Source organism: Phyllobates terribilis, unplaced genomic scaffold (assembly GCF_046119375.1).
Source record: "Phyllobates terribilis strain yellow unplaced genomic scaffold, ASM4611937v1 Scaffold_4__5_contigs__length_816908805, whole genome shotgun sequence".
NCBI lineage: Eukaryota > Metazoa > Chordata > Amphibia > Anura > Dendrobatidae > Phyllobates > Phyllobates terribilis.
Window position 1 is genome coordinate 500,072,327 of NW_027362764.1, and position 21,649 is coordinate 500,093,975.

Sequence of the window (21,649 nt, forward strand, 5' to 3'; positions counted from 1 at the left end):
ACCCTAGTGGTTCCTGCGTGAGCTGAGATAGCCCTAACCACAGACTAGACGATGGCAACTCGGACCTATGCTGCCTGAAAGGCCGTCGAGTGCTTCATGTTCCTCCTAAAGAACCGGATGGCAGAGCAGAGTGTAAATTACCTACAGAGGGGAAAGTGTGCTGAAATAGAAAAAGGTCCCAGAGTGAATGAAACAAACCACGAAATACAAAATAAAGGATTACGTATGCTCTGTTAGAGAATATGCAGTCTTGATTCCTAAAAAGAAACAGAAGATAGGTGCAGGGTAAAGAACATAAACAGCAGAGAGATAAACCCTAGCTGGTCTTTCACTAACTGGCTTAAACTACAGCAGTATGGCTGGACATCCAAATGAGACTATCACAAGCAGGAAATACCAGCAGGGGGAAAGTATGTAAAGCTGCACCCAAAAGGTGATAGGGCAGATAAATGAGTAAATGAAAACACCTGTTACCCTAAAAAGACCGAAGCAAGGAAATAGAAACTAAACACCCAGAGAAAAGGTGTATCTGATGTGACTCTGCGGACAGAGAAACCATCCACAAAGAACAGGCTCAAGGGTTCGATCCCAGGCACATGACATAGGACCGACCAGTGGACTGACGATCCTAGAAAGAGCAAGGGTTTAAAGGGGTTTTACACTTTTAAACGACACGTCTGCGGTTACTCTATGTGATTGTAGGCTTGTGAAACCTCACATAGTGTGGGCTGTGAGGATTTGCCAGTGCCGGTGGTTAAGTGACTACAAGTACAGTATACATGCATACTCCAGCCACATTCTGACTAGATGGGCACTGCCTCGCTTAATGGAAATGTATTGAAGGAGGCCGGAAACAGTCTAGTCGTAATGTGGCCAAGAGTATGCATATATATCACCGGCACCTGGAGAATTCTCACAGTGCAAAGTGCGCTCGATGTGAGGATGCAGACATGTAGTTTAAGACCAGACAACCCCTTTAAATGTTTAAAACTCAGGTTATACTGAATCTTTCCTCATTTATATATCAATCTACTCATCTATAACATGGCGCCTGCAGATTGGACAGAAGTTTCATGGTGACAGGTTCCCTTTAAATCAAGAATGGACGCAGACTGTTGTTTCATGGGCAATACAAGTACTAACAGACATGTCAGGATGGATGACAGCTCCCTTGTGCTTCCATTATTACCTTATGGGGAAATCCATGCAACAATTTTTATGGAAAATCTCCTTATCAATAACAATTTATAAGTTTTATCATAAATTGAAGCAACAATTGACAGCGCACCTAGCCCAAAGCTGGTAGCAAGAGGGAAAGATCTTCATGGACTATGAGAAAAGCAGCATAAAGAAACTGCAGTCGCTTTAAAGGGGACAATTATATACTGATATTAGTTCTTGTTTCCTCCCGACGATGTTCGGTAACGCACGGTGCCGTGATATCACCAGCTGTTCTCCCTTTGACCACTAGGTGTCTTCAGACACTTTACCACTCTCCAGAGCCGATGATTGATTTGCGTGCTGGCACTTCCCGACCTTCCCGCTCAGCTCCCGGCTTCAGTGTAAGCCACTGCGCATGTCCTACAAGTACAGGCTCCAGTACAGCAGCCAATGAGCGAGTGTGGGCGTGCCTCGTACCGGAGGGAGGGCTTATGTGCCAGTCAGACGGGGACTGTCTGCTCGGACTCTCCATTCCCTTGTGTGGAGGCTGCTGGCAGCTGGCGCTTTCCTGCGCTCCCTCCTCTACATGCAGATACCCACAGGAGGTGCCCGGCTGCGCACAGGCCGCTCCTAGGAAGGGGCACGAGTTTTTATTTTTTATATAGTTTTATCTGTAGCGAGAAGGCTCCCTCTGTGCTGCCATGCTGTGTTATGTGACCAGACCGGACTCTGTGGTCATGGAGGTGGTGGTGGATGCCAAGGCTAATGGAGAGGACTGCCTCAATCAGGTACATACTTTCTGTATAGCCCTACTTTGCCATGTGTTTGGGTCACCCCTTTCTGCCTACTGACAGCACTCTGCTGCCAGCCTGACACCATGTAGCCTGGCACGGCAGCGGGCGCTACTTGAGGTAGCCTGGCGTGGCAGCGGGCGCTACACCAGGTAGCCTGGCGCGGCAGTGGGCGCTACACGAGGTAGCCTGGCGCGGCAGCGGGCGCTACACGAGGTAGCCTGGCGCGGCAGCGGGCGCTACACGGGGTAGCCTGGCGCGGCAGCGGGCGCTACACGAGGTAGCCTGGCGCGGCAGCGGGCGCTACACGAGGTAGCCTGGCGCGGCAGCGGGCGCTACACGAGGTAGCCTGGCGCGGCAGCGGGCGCTACACGAGGTAGCCTGGCGCGGCAGCGGGCGCTACACGAGGTAGCCTGGCGCGGCAGCGGGCGCTACACGAGGTAGCCTGGCGCGGCAGCGGGCGCTACACGAGGTAGCCTGGCGCGGCAGCGGGCGCTACACGAGGTAGCCTGGCGCGGCAGCGGGCGCTACACGAGGTAGCCTGGCGCGGCAGCGGGCGCTACTCCAGGTCAGAGATGTATCCTGTTGGTAAAGGGTAACCCTATAGCCCCTGGCTCAGAGCAGGGTACAGCTGGTTGTGTTTTCCTGGTAGTCACCTGTCTGGATGTTCAGTTCCCTTCTAGTTCTGAGTATGTTTGTGCTGAGATCATGGACCTGTTCCATGGCTTATGCTAGGGCTTATATTACAGCCTGGTGTGAATTGTACCGTAAGTTATTTACCTTCTTTATAAACACGTCTGACTCATTGACGAAACACTCCACGGATCTGCAGCGGGTAGTCCCTCCCCAGCTATAGGTAAGCCATGTAGAGGTGTCCTATTGCTGTGTACACTTCTTACTACTTGGAGTGTTAATTTTATGCTTTCATGAGTATAAAAAGGTCACAAAACTGCCTGTGTTGGGGTAAGTTCACACAGTTTTTTTACTTAGATTTTGCAGCAGATCTGCTTTAAAAAACCAGGCTGCAATTCATGTGAACATACTGTAATCTGGATCTATTGACACTGATCTCCTCTATAAAATGTAATTCTACAGCTGTTACAAACTATCACACTGTGCAGACAGTCACCTGCTGGGAGTTGTAGTGTATAGAGTCCCAGTTTGGAGATCTCTGGGGGTTTGTGGCCTATTCTTCTTAGTCCCTCATCTAGAATCACAGGCACAAAGATCTAGGGAAAGTTAGGCAAAATTGAAAAAAGCAACTTTGTGGTTTGGTCTGCAGGCGTTTTTGCCTTTTGTCAATGACTTGTTTTGTTGCTTAAATGCTTGTGATTCAGTAATAACTCATTTATGGTTTTCCATTTGTTGGAAAAATGACATCTTCCGGCATGCTCTTCCAAACCCAGACTATCAAGGCATACTGGGAGTAGTAGTTCAGTAGAAGCTGCAGGTCGGGGACCCATAAACTTGTCCCATAAGCTGTGAGAATAGGATCGATATTCTTATCTCTGATTCACCTTCTTGCTGTTGAGCTGTGGCTGACAATGTTCTGGGTTCTAGAGCCATTCATGCCACAGGATACATGTAAAATCTGTATTTTTGTTTTCCGTGATTCATACTTGTGTCAGAATTTTACTCAGCTCCCACATTCCTACTCACTGCTGACTCCTCCAAAGGGGAAAAGCCGGGTTACTGGAGTTCACTTCTATTTTAGCCTCTAGATCTGGAATATGTTTTCAGTTTCAGTCTTTGAAGATTGTATATATTGACACCTAAGGTTTCTGTATTGCAGGGCCGTACTTTGTTATAATTCAGGTATGGACATTAGAAATCTTGGGCTGTTAACCGTGGCACCATTATTCGTTAAGTGGAGCTCTGCACATTAATAATAATGCTTCTCTTCTCCTAAGAGCAGAATCATACAGTGTATCAGAGTGGATGAAAGCCGCCTTTTCATGGCTGTTACTGTAGCAGAAATGACACTGCAATTGTTTAACAAACTGCTGTCAGTGTCTGAAAAATTGCTCCGATATCAGCTTGTATATATTCTAGTCAAAGCCATTGTTTGGGACCTAGAAGAAATGGAGCATGAATCTCCCAAAACCCACGTGATTAATAGTCCCAGTGTACCTGAATATGTATCCCATGTATCTATATAAGGTCGAACTATGTTTTGTTTTGTTTTTAATATCTACTTTAAACTAAAAAAATTGCTGTACTGTAAAGTGAAACATGTCAGTCTGATCAAACTTACAAGTGTTAAAGATATGCGGAATGGCTTCACTTAACCTTGGAAAAGTCCCTTTTATTACTCCTTTGAGCTGAGAATGAAATATATACCGTATATTTTTTGTGTGTATGTGCTATAGTTCAGTGTATGAATTCTCTCCCTAGGACAGGATTCTGATTTCAGCAAATGGTGATTTATGGTATAATGAAGTAGTGCAATTTTCTTTTACACTTTGTATAGCTGCATCTCGAGGTTTTCAAAAACTCATCTTGCTGCAATTCAGTAGAAAGTTTAATTACTACTTAGGGATGGAAATCTGTCCGTATGATGAATACGTAAATGCATGGCTCATTGCAGAGGTATTTCTTGTAACAAGCCATGTACCTGTGTCATCATATTCTAGAATGATGCACTCGCATGTTGCAGTTTTCTGTGATTATTGTCAAATTGTTGCAAAATCCTGTGTGTGATGTACCAGAATTTGCTGCAGAAAAAAAAAAGACCAAAACATAAGTTGGCTGTAACATGGAGTGATGACTATAAAATCCACTCCTGTCACAGTAGCGGCATTGTGGATGACATTTCACAAAATCTTTCCACACTGCAGGGAAAATAGTGTGGATTTGAAATATGCGGCATGTCAAGTTGTCAACCAGTGCTGGAGATTTAACCCAATGCAAAGTATAAAATGTGTGCAGCATTGCTCCAAAACCACGTTGTGATTTTTTTTTTGCTCCTATGGAAATTGTGGAGTGAAAACTCCCTCTGTACAGTACATCCTAAAGATTCCCATTCAAGCAGATGTCTTAAAGGAGTTGTCCACAATGAAAAAAAAAAAACTTTTTAAAGCTAGACCTGTGGCACTGGTAAAATAAAGACTAGGAATACATATTTATCTGTTAGCACTGCGCTCTTGCTCTGTACTATTATCGGTGTCGCCTGCGATGCTCCGGGCTTTCTCTTCTGGTGAGGGCATCAGGTAACAGCTAGTGGCTGTAGCGGTCATGCTCCATCTGAGCCAGGAGATTTTGTTCTTGCTCAGATGACCATGATTGGTTGTAGTTGTCATCTGAAGTGAAATCACCCCCCCTCATCCTCCTTCAAGAGAAAAGGAAGCCACAAGATCACTGGGGAGCATCAAAATAGTACAGAGTTGCTGTGGCAGTATGGTAGGTGAATGTTTTTGGTTTAACACCACCATAAGCCCAGTTTTTTTTTTTTTTTTTTTTTTTTTTGATGGACTATCCCATTAAAAGCCAGATGATGCTGATAGTGTATTATGTAAATATGTATAACATTTCATTTTGTATTCAAGTTATGCACCTAAAACCAAACAATCGCCCCTCCTATATTCCTGCTAATATGCTCATCATTGTACATTTCACTCCTATAAATGTCCCTTAGAGCAGGTAACGGGTAATATGTTCCAGGGTAAATAGTTTGTCCAGATTTAGACTGTTATCTGGACGGTCAGGTATATATTGGATGATATTGGCTTGAAATACTTCTGTAATTCGGACCTTTGGGTTTGTAAAGTGCAGCAGGAATTTGTTCTGTGTATTTGCTCACTCGATCAGTGGTTGAGCGTGTGCCAGCATGTCTGTTTCAGGGCCGGCCGACCCGCAATGCTTGGTGTTTTTTTGTTTTTTTTTCTTTTTTTGTCTCCTCTTGAGTGATAGTTAGGGCTCATTCAAATGTAAGTGATTTTTATTGCGCGAAAAACAGTATTTTTGATCCGACTTTTATCAGTTTGGTCAGTGTCTGTTTTTGCCACTAGAGTTTTATCAGGTTTTCTCTAACGTGTAAAAAAAAAAACTCTCAAGCCTCTCCTGTCAAACAGTCCATGAAAAAGGGACAGCACACATACCATCCAAGTACTGTCCTTTTTTTTTTTTTTTTTTTTTTAGTGGGTAAACTATTTGGAACCTTTTTTTTTTCTCCTTTATCCATTTACTTAGCAATGTACCAGTTAAAAACTGATGGCACTCTGAAGTACAAAGCACTTCTTCTGTGTTCCATTCGTTTTACTCTGATCCCCATAGACTCTAATGGCTGAGCCTGATTCACAGAACCAATGAGGATAGGACCTACTTGAAGTCTCACTCTAGGATCTGTCTAATTCTTACAGCACTAGGTCGTCTCGCACTGTGTGAATGCAGCCTTAGGAAGATGGCAGTTCTATCTGTAGCTCTTGTGTTTCTAGTGTATGCTTTGCTCTGGTAATGTGGTGCGTTTTATTTCTTGGACAGTGTCTAATACAGTAGAGTAGTGCAGAAGAGACTTGTAATATACTTACGGTAAATCTCTTTATCGTTGTTTTTAGGTTTGTGAACGGCTGGGCATTATTGAAGTGGATTACTTTGGCTTACAGTTCAGTGGAAATAAGGGAGAAAGTCTATGGCTGAATCTGCGAAACCGAATATCCCAGCAGATGGACGGGCTGGCTCCTTTCAGGATGAAGCTAAGAGTCAAATTCTTTGTGGAGCCCCATCTCATTCTTCAGGAGCAGACCAGGTAATACTTTCTCCTTCTCTACAATCAGTTATTGTAATTTCCATATTGTTGATTTTCTTCGACTGCTACTATTTCCTGAATTACCATAGGTGGTCTGGTTTAGAAAAAACACTTAACTTAATGCAAGGGGTCTCTTCCATCAAGTTAAGTGTCTAGCTGTGGTGGACCGGTCATGTCCGAGCATTACACTTACTGCTCTCTGATATAAAGGTGAAATATGTAATACTTCACTCCTCCTGAGGTGGCGCTTCAAGGAAATCCCTCACTTTCCAGGATCCTTCACAGATGGAAACATATGGCAGTGGGCCCTTATTCATGGGACACCGTTCTGTGACCTTGTGTTACAGTAGGCAATTGTCTGGCGATTGTATCGTATAATAACATTTTGGGTGATGTCTATCAAAACTATTTAACGTTAAAATTGTGTTTGTTGCCCATAGGAACCAATCAAAACTCAGATTTCATTTTTTTAAACTGCTCTGGTTAATTGAAAGCAGAGCTCTGGTTGGTGTGGGCAGCCAACCCAGATTCATGGTTGGATAGTTTTGATAAATGTGGCCGTTTGATGACATTCTAATAAAGAATGGTGGAAATTCACAGATGTCACCCATTCACTTATTTGGGAGGGAAATAAACACCAAATCGAACTCCCTATCTCTTGCACCAGAATTTTATGGGTCCCTTATCCGTCCAGCTGCCGCTGACGTTTTCTAAATAAAGTTATGAGAATGCTATGAACATGACTGTATGAGAAACCATCAGCAAGCATGGCTCTGAATGTACAATGCATGCAGTGTATGGTACTTGCTAGGGATAATATACGGTAAGGCCTCTAAACAAAGGGCGATCTTTGTGTTTCTGCTTTTACGTCGCCTCCATCTTATTTTTGTATAGGGAAGTAGAGCGTCTCTGGTGAACCTCTTTCGTTTGGCGTCTGCCCTGTAGTAACCTCATATAGCAGGCTGTGTTATTACAGGTCATATAAACCACAAGTGCAGCCGAGCAGGAAGCTCCCTCCCTCTGTAACTGGCTCCCTCCTGGTGCCAGATTACACTTTTTTTCTTGTTTTTTTTTTCAGGAAGTACAGTATAAATGTGTAAAAGAAAAATACATTATCAGGGCCACGTGGACGTCTTTTTGTAATGTAGCATTGTGTGTTCTTTTGATGGTGTTGACTATCTGTATTCTTTGTATAGTGTGCATGGGTACAGGATTTGTGAATAATTTATTAGTGTCGTCAGAGGATTTCATGCTAGAAGTGAGCCGATATCAGGTGGAGGCCGGTGGCTTTTCATTGTTAGAAGTGATTAGTTTTGTGTAACCTGTGATGTTGAAAATGGTACCTGATCTGAAGGCAGGTTGGTATAGCAAGCGGAGCTGATCAGATTCCTGAAACTTTTCCCACAAAAGTTTAATAAAACTTTCATTTTATCCATTGAAATTCCTGGTGTTCGTAGGAGTCCAGTGGGCGATCTTACTCAGTGACTGGAGGTCTTCCCTGTATGACTGTGCATGCACATAGCTGTCAATCAACTGAATAGGACCGCCCACTGGACTCCTATGCACCCAAACACCAGGGATTTCAATGGATAAAATACAAGTTATGTAGGTCTATTCCAACAGACCTACCGTATATATTCTGCTCAGCTTCTCCTTCTGTATACCATGCAGTCCACTGGTCGGTCTGAATGTACAATGTGGCAAGTTTCCTTTTATTACCTTAATTTTTTTTGCTATTCATAGGTTTTGGGTTTTAATTTTTTCACGGTTGGAATTTTAATGCCCTAGCTTGTAAGGCTATGTTCACACATTGCGTTTTTGCTGCGGTTTTTTTCCCCGCAGGCAAAACCTGCTCTCTTGGCAATAAAGAAGCAATGTCAAAAAAAGCAGGTTTTGCAGCGCTTTTTGTTGGTGTACATTTGTCTCTTGCGCATGCTGATAAGTTTAGTGCGTAAAAAAAAAAATAACCTGATACAACTTCCACTTTGGCACCAAAAACGCAGCAAAAGCTAATACCTGCGTCTTTGCACTACCCATTGCATTGTATGGGTGAAAAACACTGCAAAAGTGCAGAAAAGCTCTGAAAGAAGTGACCTGCTGCAATTTGCAAAAAACACGCTCTTTGACAAAACAGTCAGGGAAAAAAAAAACAAGCTGTGTGCATGAGAAATCTCAGACTGTGCTGTAAAACGCAGCTGAAAATTTGCATAAAAAAAGCTACAAAAATGTATTTTTGGAATGAGCACAGTTGTATCATAATGTATTCATGTCACTTACAGCCAGAGTCCGATAACACACCATTTCTACACGCTGCATAATCTTGTCTATGCTTCTGTGAAAGCGCAGCGTCACTGGCTCCATATCTCTGGAGCTTCCTTAGTAGGAAGTCACATGACTGTAGTGTATGGTGGCGGTGTAACTGCGGGTCATTGACTCCTAGTAACCTCTGCTAATAGCTGTTGGCTTGAGATGTAGAATATAGATTGGTGTAATAGGAGCCGGCCTGGTTGGCTGCGTGTCTGGTTTCTATGCAGAAGCTGCAGTTTGCCTTTCCTTTTTTGCATACCTGTGCGTTGTACCTTACATGTCAAATGACTAACTTCCCTTCGTTTTTATAATGCTGTATAGATTTTGACCTTATGCTTTAACCAATTAGGTAAATTAATTTTAATGAGTGTTCATCATTAAGCTATTCCCACTTTTTTTTTTTTTCCTTCCACTTTCTAATTTGCTGCTTTAGAAATGATTCTGGTGTATAAGGAATCATTCAGATGTCCGTTTTCCATGTACGATCCGTGGGTATCAAGGATCGAACATGTACCTATTATAAATGGCGCTGCTCACATGTCCATGATTGTTTGCGGACCATGTAGCTGAAAAAAAATCACATGTTTAATTTTTTTTTTTTTTGTCCGCTACACGGAACAAAATTGCCACTTACAAGTTTATGGGTCCGTGAAAATCAGACAGCACACAGATACTGTCCTTCACCAACTTGCAATTTTCGGTTTCTGCACTGGCTGTCATGACAACCCATCGGCGCAACGCGGAGCCATGGGCGGGACTTGTGACTTGCTTCCGGCCGGTGCGTATTATGTGCCGCAGTCAGTAATTGACGGCAGCATTTAACTTTGTAACAACCGCGAGTGGCTGTTGGTCACAGCTGATCAGATCAGCTGTCATGTGCAGAGAAGGATGCGGTCTAAGCGTCGGAGCCTGCAACAAGTGCAGGTACATTACCTTGGACGCACCTATATGTACAAGATTGTGAAGGGGTTAAAGCCCTCCTATACTCGGTGACGTCACAGCTCAGACTGTCCGGGTCACTGTGTGCCCTGGAAGTCTTTTTACAATGTAAGCCTATGGAGCATCAGAACGAGGGTCCATAGGCTTTCATTGTAAGAGCCTTCCGGCTCATGCATAGAGTGAGCCGGCTAGTCACAATTGCACGGACGTCACTCAGAAGCGAAGCAGAACAACGCGGGATCCCAGAGAGCAGCGGTAGGGGAGTATATTAGTACTCGCACTAGATTACATATACACAATTTATGGAAAAATAGATGGGAGTGCTTCTTTAACACTGTAATGGATGGGAGAAGCATTGGAAATCCCTAAATCATTGACCAGATGCTGATGAAAAACATTGAGAATGATGCTGGCCTTGATATGGAGGAATTTTACCTGCGTTGCCTACAGAACTGGTCCCATATTGTTAAACGCAAGATATGGTGGGAAACTACTATTTGTATAGTGTGCATTTTGGGGTACAGAAGTGTTTAATAGAAAACACCTGTCATTCTAAACGTCTTCTCGATGTCCAGAGCCTGCACCTCACGGACATGCTGAGATCTGCTTGTTACGTGTTCAGCAGAGACTCCCATCATTGGGATACTGACTCCCTACAGACTTCACTAGTGCGGGATCTGATGTGGAGGAGTGAATTTTCCAGGCCAGGAATGGCGATGGATGTTCTGTATAGACGGTGGTTAAACATGGTGCTTTGTGGAGCCCATCATCAGTCTGGATGTTTGCTGACCCGTTAGTGTAGTATACAGCTGCAGGTGGTGTATATAAAGCTGCTGTTCAGTGGAAGTAGGGGAAAGGTTACACACAATGAGGGTTGTAACTAGAGAACGCCAGGTGCAGAGAATTCATCCCCCTGCCCAGATTGTGGCGGCTGCTGATGTGTCCCTTATTTCTGTTATTTAATATGGCTGGCCGTTTCCTACCAATGGAAAATTAACTTTATCTAGCAAGTGTATGCCAAAGCTTATATTATAAGCTAATGGAAACTCCTTGACACCTGAGAAATTAGTGCTGTAAAGACACTTGCAAACATCCAGGTGTGGATGGGATTTGTCTATACAACAATTGTTCCTAATATCCATATATTTTTTTATATTCCCAGTGTAATTCTAACATTGAATAGTGGTCAGAAGATGTTAATGGTAGGACTGTTTTGGTCGACAGCCGTCTCTCCCATACACAGGAGAGCTCTCTTGGCGCTTCTTTGTTCTGAGAAATCTGCGGGCTGACACTCCGCTTATCTCCAGGAGAACACTGTGATCTGCAGTCTATCGGATATGTGCGATTGCCTTCTCCTATCCCCCACCATCAGTCAGCCTGCACCCCATACATATTAGACCGTCGGCCGAACCTGTCGATATTGTCATTTTCAGCTGACATAAGTCTAATGTGTATGGGGGCGTTAAAGGGGTTGTCCCAGAAGCAAAGTGCATTTTAATCAATAGACCTTGAAATAATGAAGTTCCACGTTTGGATATTTCTAAAATAAAAAAAAAAAATCCTGTGCTGAGATAATCATATAAATGTTCCCCTGCTGTGTACTGTGTAATGGTTGTGTCTAACCGTGCAGGAACATGGTCTGATCATACCACATCTCCTGGGCAGGGAGGAAACAAGAGACAAACAGGACAGCATGGGATCACAGCTGCTATTTTCTGTGAGGTGACCCCATGCTGTCCTGTCTATATCCTCTCTTTTGCCTCCTCCACTGCCCTGGAGATGTGGTGTGATCAGACCATGTTCTGTACATAGCAGTTGCACATTTATAAGATTATCTCGGCACAGGAACTTTTTTTTTTTTTTTAAACACTGTTGTGGATCTTATTTTCAGATCTATTGATTAAAATGCCCTTTGTTTGTGGCACAACAGCTTAAAGGCTGTATGCGTGGACTCTGCATAAGCGTATAGGCACTCGTACACAAAAAATGAACGAACGATCTCTAACCGCACACCAGGTGCCCATGGGTTGATGGTAAAGACCCCTGGACGCTCCATGTTACCATAATGTTCCTCTGTAACTCTCCTTGTGCTCACTTGGCAACATGGCACAATCTTTTATAATTAATTTTGTGCCTTCATATGAGAAGGGTATGTGTACAAAACTGATTGATTATAAGGTCATGTGCATGCCAGTACAGTTCACAGCGCACATCGGGCATTGGATGTCTCCATTCCCCTGGTGTTCTTTTATAAATCCAAGGATGATACTTATGAACAGTGGTCTTGTTAGAAGCCATTTTTCATACATTTTTGACAGGCTTCCTCATAGATAATAGAGCGGCATGCTGTGCTTTCATTCGTCTGTCAGGAAATATAAAAAAGGGCCGATACCATTCTGCCATGCTTTGATAAAGCAATGATTTGTTTACCCAAATGTAATGAGAACAAAGCTTCTACATCCTTGTAGATGGTATAATAAATTAGATACTGTGTTAAAATATACAGATTAACGTCTAATTTATTCTAGTGTAAAAAGTGCCATTGTCACCTGCTAATTACTGTTATCGCCACTTGTTTTGCTTTTGTTCTGCATATGATCACAATGAACTGATGAGAGATTAGTTTTTAAAGTGTCACTCCATCTTTCTTTTTTTTTCTTTCACCACTGGAGTGGTGCTTTTACGTTTCCTGCCCCATGTCATATACTTGCCAGCTGCCGTCTTCACCTGTTCCCAGCGCAGCTACTGTTGGTCACCACATTGTTTGCTGGAGTGATCCAGAAGTTACTACTCAACGTAAGTCTGAGGGTATGTGCCCACGTAGCATTTTACAAGCGTATATGCTGTGGAATTTCCGCAGCGTAAACGCTTGTGAAACGCTAGGTAATCCGCCCCCCCATGGTCCCCAATGAGAATCCGCAATTTCAATGCCAATGCTGCGGATTTTTCTGCAGCGTTTTTGATGTGCTCAAAAATCCGCAGCATGTCCATTAATTTTGCGTTTACGCATGCGGAATTGCCTTGTCAATGCAATAAAAAACGCAAGGCAATTCCGCATGTCATAAACGCTCGAAAAACGCTTGCCAAATTCCGCAAGCATTTTTCCGGGCGAGGACATGCGAAAATGAAACAAATCTTCTGCTTAATTTCTGCAACGTGGGCGGCAAAACAAGGCCCTCATAAACTTGCATTGAGAGCCTGTGACCTTTACCTCTGACTGATTGGAAGTCAGAAGTTGTGGCCACAAGATGGTGGTACTGGGAAGAGCTGAAGGCGGGTGCTGATGAGTATAGTACTAGTGTTTGGGAGTTATATTAGTAGCACCATTCCAGCGGTGAAATTATTAAAAAAAAAAAAAAAAAAAAAAAAAAAACTCTGGAGTGGTGTTTTTTTAAAGAAAAGTCTTTTATATAGTCATAGCATTGTTAATAGAGTATCTGTTCACAAATCTGTGGTCCTATTGGACAGCTGTACAGCTCCAACTTATACAACGTATGCCCCAATTTTGCGATCAACCATGTTTTTTCAATATAAGAACCACATTCAAAAAAGTACACAAAAGCACACCGTGTTGAGGTTTGTTTGTTTTTCCCTTTAATTTTAGGATGTGCTTGCCACTTTATACCCTATGAACATATTAAGCTTCTACATTTGGAGAGTTTCCTTTCCATATATGCTAAACATATACCACAAGACAAACCAGGTGCCAATTAAGCCAGGTGAAACCATCTATTTTAAAGTTGTTAGCATGGTTTCTAGCTAACTTTGCACCTGTATTTGGGCTGAACATTGTTATTGCAGGGTAGGACATTTCCCATTTCTAACAGTGGCTGCATTTATTCCCTTAATTTAGATGGTGCAGCGTTTCTTCTGTGTTACTTGCTATTTGGGCATAGATAAAATGGCGTGCACCTTCATTCAGGCAGATTGATCCTTGCTAGTCAACCTGCTCTGGTCTGATGCATTATTTTGTGTCTCCTATTGGCTTATTATCATTATGCAAGTGTTATAGGTGTGTTAATACGTTCTGTGTCCCTGCACGCGTCTTTGAGATCCTCATCTTGGGAAGGGTAATGCTCTTGTGTTTTATATTAATAGACATCCGAGTCAACCGGAAATGTGTGGTTGATGCCAACATTACCACTATGTACCCACGTTTTGTTTTCTCTCCAAATAGTGTCTGCAGACTAATGATCTATTTTTGTTTTGTTGTACAGTATGTGCCAGGTACTCTACGTGCAGGCCATATTAAAAAGATTGAAGTTTTTTTTTGTTGTTGTTTTTTGTTACCTTCTTGCTTTCCATTTTCTTTTTGGTGATGACCAACTCCTAGGATGAAATTATTTGTTTTGTGAAATCTAAATATTTATTTACATAAAATACTGAAAAATATCATATGTACCCAGTAAGATTAATCTTAAAATGTGTTTACATTTTTTTTTTCATGTCTTTCGCTTAGGCACATGTTTTTCTTGCACATAAAGGATGATCTCCTGGCTGGTCGTCTGCAGTGTTCTCTGGAGCAAGCGGTGGAGCTGAGTGCTCTGATTGCCCAGTTGGAATATGGAGATTATAATCAGAACACGGCCCGATACCAGAATCTCTGGACAAAGGAATACGAAACTACTACATTAGAAAGGTAGAAAACTGCAAGCTACAGAAACTCTCTGCCTATTTTCCATGTATGTGTTAAAACGCACTAGTTTTTAACATTTGACCTTATCACTCCATATTATAGTAGTTAATACAGTTTAGTACTTGGCTTATGCTTACATGGGGGAAAAAAAGATATTAAGGGGGGTGTCTCCTCATTATTAAAGGGTAAAATTGCAGTGCACTTCTGAAAACCAGCAATTTTAAATTGGAAGGGGGTTTTAATTCTATAGATTACTGCTGGTTAGCTAGCTTCCCATCCACCGCTGCAGTCAATCAGAGGTGGCTGGTATCCTAATCAAGAAGTGGTACTCCAGCCTGCCTCAGTGTTCCTGTGCTCTTAGGATGCTGCAGAGGCAAAGCGGCATGCGGTTCGGATCAGTGTCACGGCAATGCCGCTGGTATAACCCATCATCCCTCACCCCAGCATGCAGGAAACAGTGTAGTGGTGCGCTCCTGAAGATAGAAGATGAATATAAATTGGCTGCGGATCTTCTGATTGTACAGTAATAATGTATATGTAGGTAGATTTGTATGGAAATGCTCTTGGGACTGCTCCTTGCTTGTCTCAAACCCCCCCAGTGAGCACCCCACCTCTCAGTCATTTATGGCTTATCCTATGTCCAAAAAATGTCCAATGATCACTCCTTTACGACCTATAAAATAGCTGGTTCCATTCCTGACGGCAATAGTCAGAACTCCTATTAAAGTGAAACAAAATTTGAAATTCTTATGATGTTGTAGACCCTGCTAAGTTCTGTTGATCGATGGTGGTCCTACGACCTCCCCCCACTGATTATGAAAAACATTCAGTATTTGTGTGCACACAACGCAGTTTACACTCATAGACTTTCTATTGAGCCCGTACACCGCCCTTTGTACAGGCAGTGATAATCTGGGCACTTATGCCCCTTGGACTGAGCCATTGTTGAGGGTTCTGGTATCCAGACCACCATTGATAAACACTACTTAAAAAAGTACGGCATCACCAATGAATAGTTATTGGCCTGTAGCTTGCCACAAAATTAAACTATTAAAACAGGGCTTAGATTTGGGGTGTTTTTATATAGGCTTGTAACTTCTTATCGGGCTTTACTTACTTCAGACCTAATAAGTCACTTCATGGACACTTGAGGAGTTGAACCTTGTCCAGAGGAGGAAAGCTGGAATGTGTAGTCTCAATGAGATAAAATTAGATGACTTGTTCTGTTCTAGATCACATGAATTATGTAGTAAGAACTGGAAGTCCTTATTATGGCAAATGTGTTCCTGTAAAGAATAGATTCTTCCCTTATTAACTAGCCTTGCTAATCATGGATGTGGTGGACATTCGTACATCAGCGTGCAGAATTTTGGCATCTTCTTCAAACCCCGTTAGCTGCTGATCTCAGTCCAGACAAGCCTTTTAGGTGGAGTGTACAGAGCAGCCTCCATGACAGGGGGCTGTATGAATGCAGATTCCTATCCAGCTGCTGCCTGTGAACTATAATAGCTGGTTAATGTACTGCTTCACCCAGACAAGTATAATGGGGGCGACGTGCCTTCAATTGTTTAACTTTTGGGGCCGGCACACCACTGTTTGTGCTTATGTAATAAGTAACATGGAACAGGCTCTGCTGGCTTAAGTCACAAAAAAAAAAAAATCTGTCTCCTTGCTGTAATAAGATTATTCTGTAGCAATATGTGCATGCAGCCGACCATCTTCTAATAATAACTGGGTTTAGAATGACGGAGAGGAGATTAGCAGAGGATGCACAATCATGGTTTTTCCATAGCTCAGCCTGCACTAAAGATTAGTTCCAGGTACTTTGTTAGCAAGCAGAAGCGTAGATCTGCTGCTTTTGTCATGCTCCTTGCGTGGTCATCCAAGTGAACGCCCTGTCTTCTCTTGTCACCTTACAGTATTATTGAAAAGCACAAAAGCTTGGAAGGACTAAGCCAAGCATCAGGGGAATACCAGGTTCTACAGATCGTGTCCACGCTGGAAAACTATGGGGTAGAGTGGCATTCTGTGCGAGACGCAGAGGGACAGAAGCTGATCATTGGAATAGGCCCTGAAGGTGTATCCATCTGCAAAGAAGACTTCAGCCCAATTAATAGGTTGGTATTATGTAAAGGTTCTGCAGCACGCCACCTGCGGTGTTAATAAAAAGAAGAGTGTTGGCCCATCATGTGTCTTGTAGCATGTGCCTGTGTACTTGCAGATGCTTCCTGTTTTTGGAACAACATGGTGCAATCACGGTCCTCTTTGTGGTGTTGAGTAACCCAATGTGTTTATATATTAAGGGTTACAAAGTTCTCCAACACTGTGTTAGAGCAAGTGTGGCTGTTGGCTGTCATATGTTGCAGATTTGACTCATTAACGATTAACTCAACGTATCCCGATTTGTATAAAGTAAACAAAAATGTGAAATGTCCTCTGTAGGCTTTCATGTATTTAGAAAAAAAAAACCTATATTGCAAGTGCCTCTGGCCACAATGACCCTGCAGGTGAAATGTATATTCGACGGTTATCACTGGATGATCAGGTGTCCAGTACAAGAGATGCTCGCTGCAAGTCTCTACTTGAGAGAATAGATGACTACTTATTGATAGCACTTCATTTTTTTTTTCCATTTGCCATCCAGATAAGAGCATAGTATCAGGATGGAAAGTTCCCAGCAAATTCACCAGTGTTGTTCCTAGGTGGAGGATCTTGTTTGCAAAGCTGTTATTGATGCAACCTACAACATATTGTACTTATTCAGTTTCTTTTTTGTATCTTTTTTTTTCCCCTCCTGAATTAGGATTACATATCCAGTTATTCAGATGGCAACGCAATCGGGAAAGAATGTGTACTTGACAATAACCAAGGAGTCTGGAAATAGTTTGGTTCTTCTTTTTAAAGTGATCAGCACCAGAGCAGCCAGCGGACTCTACAGGGCAATAACAGAGACACATGCGTTTTACAGGTTAGTGGACTATGAAGGGGGAACATGTGACTATGAATCTAGATGAGCAATTTCATTTTAACTTTGGATAAAACATCCTTTTTTTAGTTTGCCTTACTGTGGCATATGGACATAAAGTGGGATTCCATACACAGGACCCCTCCTGTATAGCCCAGAGTTGAATGGTACAAATAAGATTTGTGTCCTGTCCTCTACATGTATTACATTCTTAGCTGACATGTAATACTTGTCCACCACAGCTTTCCCAGGCTTTAATCAAACAACCCCTTTTAAATGGGAAAATTATAGTAACTTTTTCACAATAAGCTGTCAGTGTAATTCATCATGTACACCTGCATCCTCTGGTCATTAAAACAACTTGTAGCCTGCAGAGTGGAAAACTGTTAAAAGTAGATTAAATCTTTATACTGCAGTGTAGCTGTGAATCCAGCCCTGGTATGACTTAGCTAGAATCTGCATGATCTCTTCTTGGCCTCACTCTGCTCCGCTCTCCTTCTCCCCCACCCCCATAGACTTGAATATGCTCTGTAACCTCACTCCTCACTGTGCTGGCAGGCTGTATGATCTTGAACAAGATTATATTTGAATGAAAATTAGTTCAGTATGCCAGAGGGAGGGCAACAAGTGGCTCATAAGTGGAGAAAATAGCAAATTTCTAGAATAAGATATTACAAAGTTTTATATTCGTTTGTACGATTGATAAATGGGAACTGTACTTTCAACAAACTTTGCATTGGCGTGTTTGCCATTTTAACACCTCTTGATTGTAATGGACAATGTGATCCTTTTTGTTGGTGCACAAGTAAAGCTTTGCTGGGCTTGTGAGAATGGTGCATGTACTCATCCATCTTCTCATTTCAGGTGTGACACTGTTACGAGCGCCGTTATGATGCAGTACAGCCGAGATCTTAAAGGACACCTGGCATCTTTATTTTTAAATGATAATATCAATGTTGGCAAGAAGTATGTGTTTGATATTAAAAGGACATCAAAGGAGGTTTACGACCATGCACGAAGAGCCTTGTACAATGCTGGCATTATGGATCTATACCCAAGGAATGACCATAGCGGGCAGGGTTCCCCCCTCAAGACCTCTGAAAGTACTCTTGACTGTAACAGCTGCGAGAATCTCAGCTGTCAGCAAACAAAGGCGCTGCAGGATAAGCTGAGGAAACTGAAAGAAGCCATGCTGTGCATGGTATGCTGTGAAGAGGAAATTAATTCTGCCTTCTGCCCATGTGGGCATATGGTGTGCTGTGAGGGATGTGCCACCCAATTACAGGTGACTGCAAAATTTAGTGGTTTTAATAATTGTCTTGTCATGTTACTTATTAAATTGGACTTGACATTTCTTAGTGGGTTTAAAAAACAAAACAACTAAATATTGTAAAATAGTCCAAATTGTGCAGAAAATATGAAGATAGGCGAGGTTGTAACTACCGTGGTCGCGACAGGGCCTGTATGGGTGAGGAACCCGCTGATGCCAGCGCAAACTTCAACTGGAAGTGCGTCCTTGAACGCACATTCAGCGGAAGTGTATTACGTCGCAGAGACCCCTCTGGTCCGTGCGCAGCAATACATGCTGCTGGCCAATCAGAGGTCAGCAGCTGATATCTGCCTGCAGGTTGCTAGGGACATATGGCAGTGACGTCATGCGTTCCCGTCGCTTGCATGCTGAAGTCAGCTGCAGCATCCTCTTCTGAAGCCAGCGTGACGGGGAAGTGGATAAGGAGGGGAGTTTAACGTGCATACCAGGACGGGGCCCAGGAGGAGGGACATGCATACCAGGAAGGGGGCCCAGGAGGAGGGACATACAATATCAACAGGGGAGGAGAGGCAGTCTGCCCTATCCTAGTTACACCACTGAAGATAGGGCAGACATCTTAAACTTTAAGCATAAAACGTTCTAAAGTTTGGTTGGTAAAATGACCTCTAATTGATGCAAGTTGTATTTTTGGTTAGTCAGATATTAATATTTCAGACTAAGTGAGTTCTAAAGACGCCTTGCGCTCAGGATTAATGACGTGTCGGTTGCCTCTCAATAGTCCTGTTCAGACACACAAAGATCTGAAGTGTTCTTTAAGGGGCTGTGATTGTAGGCCAAATTCATTGTACTAATAATTCTTCCCTTCTCTCCTAGTCATGTCCAGTTTGCCGGGCGTCGGTGGATCACGTTCAGCACGTTTACTTGCCAACACACAGAAGCTTGTTAAATCTGACTCTTATTTAAGAAGAAAAACCTAATTAAGCCTTGGACACTTTAAAATTACTGTATCTATGTAAATTGCCATGAATTACACTATGAAATGCTACAACCATTGAATTTGCTACAACTAAAGAGAAGAAAAGATAAAAAGCCTCTTTCTGCTGGAAGACGCCTGTAAAGAAGGATTCTTCTACTTCAGTTTTGCTTTGTAACTGATTTGATCGCAGATTGAGCGAGTTCTTTCTTCTGTCAGAAGATCTTTATTTTAGATTAGCCACTTTTGGTTTATGCCAAACATAGCACAGACCTGGTTTAGACGTACTCCAATATTGCACGCCTAGTTTTTAGGGTTTTTAAAGAGTTGCATTTTAAGTTTAAGCCATTTTCTTGCCACTGGTTCTTACAGTTTTAACTGAATATTAGTATACCAGTTAGTTTTCTTGGTTATTCATGAGCTCAAAGCCTAATTCACTAAAAAGTTGTGAAATTGCTAAAAATGATGTGGGGAAGAACTGCTGCTAGGAATTAGGTGGGGCTGGGTAATCAAGAACATGGAAATTATTGCTTTTACCTTATGTGCAGTAGGAATAATTTTAAATAGGGAAATCATTACAATCATTATACTTTGCCGTCTTATTCTTGACCAGCCAACTACTTAATTTTAGGTTAAAAAAATGGTCTATTTTATTTGCTTATATTCTGTACATTTTATTTATTTGATTCCTATAGCAATGTACTCATGAATCAGTATTGGAAAACAAGCGTTTAGATTCTGTCCAGTTTATGCTTCTTAGTGTTTGTTTTTCCTTTTTTTTTTTAATGGATAAATAGCTTTATGGGCTCTGGTAATACTGTTTTAAGTGTGACTTATACAGTAAATTGTAGGTCAAAGGGCACAAAATATGGGCTGCTGGCTTAAATTCTCTGTAGGGGTTTTTAATTTTGAAGGAATTTTTTAGTTTTTTTTGCTCAATCAGGTTCAGTATTTGTTTTGCTCAGCGGCATGTATACAGACGTAGTATTTTCAGCTTGCACCCTGTTCACTATCCTCCTCCTTTATTTTCTTTATTACTTGGGCATTATGGTCATCTAGGGTGTCCACTATACATGTGTACTATCTGGGCTTTCACAACGTAAGGTCACGTTGGAAACTCTGCTCAGTTCTAATGAGTCGGCCTTCCCGCTGTGAGCGGTGGATGCTTTCCTACACAGATATAGGAAAAGCCAAGATGACCATTTGGTGCAATACCCTGCAAATGTAAAGCTGGGAAAATTAACACTGTCACTTTATGGAAAGATGTTCTTTATATACCTTTCTTATTGCCTTAATGTAGCAGTAATTTGTTCCTTATGCATTTTGTTTCTTTGCACAGACATTTGTCAAAAACCAATTAAAAAAAAAAAAAAATTTTAACTCTACTTTTTTATGGCACATTGATGTATAGCCTCAAATTCCTAGAGGTATTTATTTTTTCACTTTGTAAAATATGGATTTTTTTGCTTCCACATTGAACACTGGAGTCTTTTCCCGTCTAGTGTGGTAGACAATATCTCGTCTTTTATATTTAGTTAAATAAAGGATTTCTGAAGATACCTTGATGTCTGTGATTCTTCTGTCGGATTTAACGCTGCTTATTTAATGGTTGCAATTAACTGTTTTACAAGGTAGAAATGCCATTGCTTTGTGTCTTTTGGAAGGAACAAAGATAATCTGTTGCTGAGACTGCGTCTTGACAGTGCAAATATGCAGGATAGTCCTTCAGCTCGTATAATGAACCGCTCTGAAAGAATACCTTTATTATGTGTACTTTGTCTTTATGACAGCTTTACACTGGGAAATGCACGGTTGTCATCGAGAACGATAGGCTTAACATTTCACAATAGACCAGTCTGATGG

The 21,649-nt window shown here is 42.1% G+C and overlaps 1 protein-coding gene across 1 annotated transcript; it reads left to right on the top strand.

Annotated features, from left to right (window-relative positions):
- Window positions 1–1,638: 1,638 nt before the first annotated feature.
- MYLIP (myosin regulatory light chain interacting protein) lies at window positions 1,639–21,345 on the top strand. The gene is made up of 7 exons (XM_073678799.1): window positions 1,639–1,949; window positions 6,506–6,696; window positions 14,402–14,581; window positions 16,498–16,695; window positions 17,382–17,546; window positions 18,408–18,828; window positions 19,687–21,345. Exons 1-7 carry the CDS (start codon window positions 1,863–1,865, stop codon window positions 19,774–19,776), a joined length of 1,332 nt encoding a protein of 443 aa, XP_073534900.1. The 5' UTR covers window positions 1,639–1,862; the 3' UTR covers window positions 19,777–21,345.
- Window positions 21,346–21,649: the final 304 nt, after the last annotated feature.

Excerpts from the sequence above, each read along its gene's own strand:
- MYLIP (XM_073678799.1), top strand. The coding sequence starts at position 1,863 with ATGCTGTGTTATGTGACCAGACCGGACTCTGTGGTCATGGAGGTGGTG. Across the intron at positions 1,950-6,505 it reads GAGAGGACTGCCTCAATCAG|GTTTGTGAACGGCTGGGCAT; the intron begins GTACATACTTTC and ends CGTTGTTTTTAG. Across the intron at positions 17,547-18,407 it reads GAGACACATGCGTTTTACAG|GTGTGACACTGTTACGAGCG; the intron begins GTTAGTGGACTA and ends TTCTCATTTCAG.